This window comes from Lipophrys pholis (assembly GCF_963383615.2).
Source record: "Lipophrys pholis genome assembly, chromosome: 1".
Taxonomy (NCBI): domain Eukaryota; kingdom Metazoa; phylum Chordata; class Actinopteri; order Blenniiformes; family Blenniidae; genus Lipophrys; species Lipophrys pholis.
In genome coordinates this window covers 55,483,163-55,488,398 of record NC_137635.1, presented here as the reverse complement: position 1 = coordinate 55,488,398, position 5,236 = coordinate 55,483,163, and the positions used below count along the sequence as shown (strand labels likewise).

At 52.2% G+C, this 5,236-nt stretch overlaps 1 protein-coding gene across 1 annotated transcript in view; it reads right to left on the bottom strand.

Annotated features, from left to right (window-relative positions):
* Positions 1-763: 763 nt before the first annotated feature.
* Positions 764-5,236, bottom strand: part of gjc2 (gap junction protein gamma 2) — a 6,159-nt gene continuing 1,686 nt past the window's right edge. Inside the window, exon 2 of the mRNA XM_080461225.1 lies at positions 764-2,444. Coding sequence (XP_080317351.1) covers positions 1,183-2,415 — 1,233 coding nt within the window. The 5' untranslated portion in view covers positions 2,416-2,444 and the 3' untranslated portion in view covers positions 764-1,182. The remainder of the gene's footprint in view (positions 2,445-5,236) is intronic.

Below are 5,236 nucleotides of genomic sequence, written 5' to 3'. Positions count from 1 at the left end.
TGTGGCAATTCTGTAGTGGCTCCTTGAACCGTTCACATCTTGTTTTCATTTTATTTATGCACTCAGAATCATTCTCTAAAGACCTTTTAACTCTCGGCTAAAAAAAGTGCTTTTAAAGAAGCCTTCACTGAAATGAGAAAAAATCCTTTAATCCACAAGAAATGAGGGGAAAAACTTCTGAAACGGTCAAACAAACCTCAAACGACTGGGGTTTCTAAAAGTATAAAAGCATTAAAATGATGTGGTGAAATAAATTCACAAAACTGCTTCAAAAGAACAAAAATGGCTAAAATGTAAAAATAAATGCTGAAAAGACGGTTTAAATCTCTAAAATCAGGAACTAAAACAGCAGAAAGTGTAATGAAATGTTCCCCGTCCTACATTGTGATTAAACCTTCATGACTGCAACTGGAGACAGATTCATACATCAAAACCAGATGTGGGTCTCGGCGCTGTTCGCCTCATGTTGCAGGTCACAGCAGGTCAATGTGGTTTGTAGTTGGTTTGGTCATGAAGGTCCAGCCGCCGCCACTCGTCTTCATCACTTCAGAGAAATTTGCTTTGGTTGTTTCATTTAAAGCGGCGGCGCGCTGGCCCCCCCTCGTCTCAGACTTACTGGGTCTCTGGTGAAGTGGACTCGCTGCACTCCTCCTGGATCACACTGGAACAAGACGGACTCGATCTTTGCACGAGTCTTTACTGATTCCCCCGAGAGCTTACTAAATACAAATGTTGGTAAATAATCCCATGCAAGATTTTTTCTATTTGGTGGGTCTGTAATTCTTTATTTTTCCTTTGTATTAGATTTAACAACTTGACAAACAGCCGACCAACACAAGCAGCCATTTTCTCTGTTCAGTTCACTGGTTTCTTCTTCAGTGATCTGGGATTAACGACTCGCTGCGGTAAAACCACGGCGTCCTTCCAGCAGGACGTCTGAAGGCGTCACACTCTCCAACAAGGTCTGTTTTCACGCCGTTATTCTGGACGCCTCAGAGGTTTTCTCCAGTCAGAGCTCGGCGCCGTCACGCTTTGGGTTTTAGTAAAAGTTACAGAACTAAGTTAGTACAAATCATCTGACAGCTCGGACACACAACAGAACCAAATGGGAATAAAAACGTCTTGCCTAGTCCTGATTGTTGTTCTCTGCTGAGGTTTTCTCTCGTCGCACACAAGTGTTCCTCAGATCCACACCGAGGTCTTTCCATTCTTCACCATGGTGGCGGCCTTGGGCCTGGCGCCCTGCTTCTCCTGGACCATGTTGACCCGGTTCTGCTCGGACACGGTGGCCAGTGACTCGGGGCTGCTGGCCCTGGAGGTCTGCTGGGTGTGCTTGGTCTGGTACGTCTGGAAGGCCATGTCCAGCTGCTCCTGCGCCACCCGCAGGTGGCGGTGCAGGCTGGCCAGGTCGGACGGGATGTTCTCGTCGGGGCTGGTGCACTGCTGTTCCTGGGCCACGTTCACCATGTTCTGCTCGTGGGCCATCAGGCTGTTGGGGATCCTGATGGGTTTGTCCGTCCTCATCACCAAGTTGTACCCCGGCGGGGAGGCGGGGATGTTACGAGAGAACGGGTAACCGAAGGACGGCCGCCGGCCGCGGTTCCTCTTGGTGCGCAGAGTGTCCCGAAACGTTCCGATGCCCAGGTGAAGCATCTCACACACGTTGAGCACCAGACAGAGGCAGCTGACCACGTACATGATGAGCAGGAAGATGGTCTTCTCCGTGGGCCTGGAGATGAAGCAGTCCACCCGGTGGGGACACGGAACCCTGTTGCACACGTATGAAGGACTGACTCGGAAGCCGTAGAGCAGGTACTGTCCTGCCAGGAAGGCCACTTCAAACACGGCCCGGGACATGAGCTGCAGGACGTAGATCCTCATCAGACCCTCCTGCATGATCCGCCGCCGTCCGTCGTGTTTGGGTGGGTCGTTGCTGGCCGGTGGGGGTTTGGCCTCCTGCACCTCCACCGTGTCCTGGTAGATCATGGGCTCGGCCTCGTCGTCCTTGTCCTCCCCCAGGACGTCCTCCGGATGCCGGCCGTCCCTCCATCTGGACTGAAGCAACGGCTTCCCGCGCAGCCGCCGCTGCCGCCGCCGCTCCTCCTCCGAGCTGCGGGCGATCTTGTGGATGGCGTAGCCCATGTACATGATGGAGGGAGTGGAGATCATGATGATCTGGAAGACCCAGAAGCGAACGTGCGAGAGCGGGGCGAAGGCATCATAGCACACGTTGTCGCAGCCCGGCTGCTTGGTGTTGCAGGTGAACTTGGTCTGCTCGTCGGAGTAGATGGACTCGCCGCCGACTGCCGTCAGTACGATGCGGAAGATGATGAGGACGGTCAGCCATACTTTCCCCACGAAGGTGGAGTGGTGGTGGATTTCTTCCAGGAGGCGAGTGAGGAAGCTCCAGCTCATGATGCTCCGTCAAGCTTTTCAACGCAAACCTGCCAAGAAACAAGAGCAGAGAGGTTCTGCTCAGATTCAGAAACTGAAGCTTCTCCTGAAACCAACTCCTGAAGCAGTTCAGTCCAGAGACCTGCTGCTCTTCCTCACCAGCAAACCAGCGCTGCTCTTCCTCACCAGCAAACCAGCGCTGCTCTTCCTCACCAGCAAACCAGCGCTGCTCTTCCTCAATTCAACTTTATTTATGTAGCAGCACAGACAACACAGTCACTTCTAGGAGCTTTGAACAGAGAGGAACCTGCAGAACCAGACTCAAACCTGCAGAACCAGACTCAGAGCAGGAGGAACCTGCAGAACCAAACCCAGAGGAGGAAACGTTCTGCTGTTGAGGATGAGGTGAGGGGATAGAGGAGAGAAAAGGAGGACAGACAGACCGGGGGACGGATTCAGACCCTGGTTCAGGGAGGGGGTCCTCCGATTAAACCGCTGCAGACTGATCGCTGTGAGGGAGAGAGAGAGAGAGAGAGAGAGAGAGAGAGAGAGAGAGAGCAGAGGGGGTCGTCCACACATCACCATGAACACGGCTCAAAACCATGTAGTAGATATGCCAGGCCTTTAGATGGCGCTGTAACTGTGACAGAAATACACCAGAAATGTAGAAGCAGAGGAATCCACCATGTTGTCTCATTAAAGCGACGAGCACCAGCAGCTCCAGCGCCACCAGCAGCTCCTGCAGCTCCAGCAGCTCCAGCAGCTCCTGCAGCTCCTGCAGCGCCACCTGCAGCTCCTGCAGCTCCTGCAGCTCCAGCAGCTCCTGCAGCGCCACCAGCAGCTCCTGCAGCTTCTGCAGCGCCACCTGCAGCTCCAGCAGCTCCAGCAGCTCCAGCAGCTCCTGCAGCTCCTGCAGCGCCACCTGCAGCTCCTGCAGCGCCACCTGCAGCTCCAGCAGCTCCTGCAGCTCCTGCAGCGCCACCTGCAGCTCCTGCAGCTCCTGCAGCTCCTCTGCTCCTGCAGCGCCACCTGCAGCTCCTGCAGCTCCTGCAGCGCCTCCTGCAGCTCCTGCAGCGCCACCTGCAGCTCCTGCAGCGCCACCTGCAGCTCCAGCAGCTCCTGCAGCTCCTGCAGCGCCACCTGCAGCTCCTGCAGCTCCTGCAGCTCCTCTGCTCCTGCAGCGCCACCTGCAGCTCCTGCAGCTCCTGCAGCTCCTGCAGCGCCACCTGTTGGGCTGTTTTCTAATTCAGGGTTGACAGTGGTTCATTTCAGGCTCCTGAAACGTTGAGTGGCTAATTGGGCAGAAACATGGTGACATGTAACTGTGTTGCCGTGGTGACGGGGCCGGCTGCTTGTTATTCGTGGTCATTTGTTGCTTATTAAAAATACAATGCATCATATTACATCATAATATATCGTAGAACCTCATGGCTCATCAAACATCCTGGTTTAACTCTGAACTCCAGAACCCAGAACCACACTGATCCTTCAACTCCCACATTAAACTAGTCTGCAGGACTGGACCTGGACCTGGACCTGGACCTGGACCTGGAATGTCTCTAAAAACCGGGACCACATGGACTCAGAGTGCCTGAGAAATGAATCCATCATTTGTTCATTGCAGAGTGGAGTATTTCAACTGTTATTAAGGTGAAGTACTGACAGGAAGTAATGACAGGACGTAATGACAGGAACTACTGACCGGAAGTACTGACAGGACGTACTGACAGGAAGTACTGACAGGAAGTAATGACAGGAACAACTGACCGGAAGTACTGACAGGACGTACTGACAGGAACTACTGACCGGAAGTACTGACAGGACGTACTGACAGGAAGTACTGACAGGAAGTAATGACAGGAAGTACTGACAGGACGTACTGACAGGAAGTACTGACAGGAAGTAATGACAGGAAGTACTGACAGGATGTACTGACAGGAAGTACTGAAAGGAAGTACTGACAGGACGTACTGACAGGAAGTACTGACAGGAAGTAATGACAGGAAGTACTGACAGGATGTACTGACAGGAAGTACTGAAAGGAAGTACTGACAGGACGTACTGACAGGACGTACTGACAGGAAGTACTGACAGGAAGTAATGACAGGAAGTACTGACAGGACGTACTGACAGGAAGTACTGACAGGAAGTACTGACAGGAAGTACTGACAGGAAGTAATGACAGGACGTAATGACAGGAAGTACTGACCGGAAGTACTGACAGGATGTACTGACAGGACGTACTGACAGGAAGTTCTGACAGGAAGTACTGACAGGAAGTTCTGACAGGAAGTACTGACAGGAAGTAATGACAGGACGTACTGACAGGAAGTACTGACAGGAAGTACTGACAGGAAGTACTGACAGGAAGTACTGACAGGACGTACTGACAGGAAGTACTGACAGGAAGTAATGACAGGAACAACTGACCGGAAGTACTGACAGGAAGTACTGACAGGAACTACTGACCGGAAGTACTGACAGGAAGTAATGACAGGACGTACTGACAGGAACTACTGACCGGAAGTACTGACAGGACGTACTGACAGGAAGTACTGACAGGAAGTACTGACAGGAAGTAATGACAGGACGTACTGACAGGAACTACTGACCGGAAGTACTGACAGGACGTACTGACAGGAAGTACTGAAAAGGAAGTACTGACCGGAAGTACTGACAGGAAGTACTGACAGGACGTACTGACAGGAAGTACTGACAGGAAGTACTGACAGAAAGTAATGACAGGAAGTACTGACAGGACGTACTGACAGGAAGTACTGACAGGAAGTACTGACAGGACGTACTGACAGGAAGTACTGACAGGAAGTAATGACAGGACGTA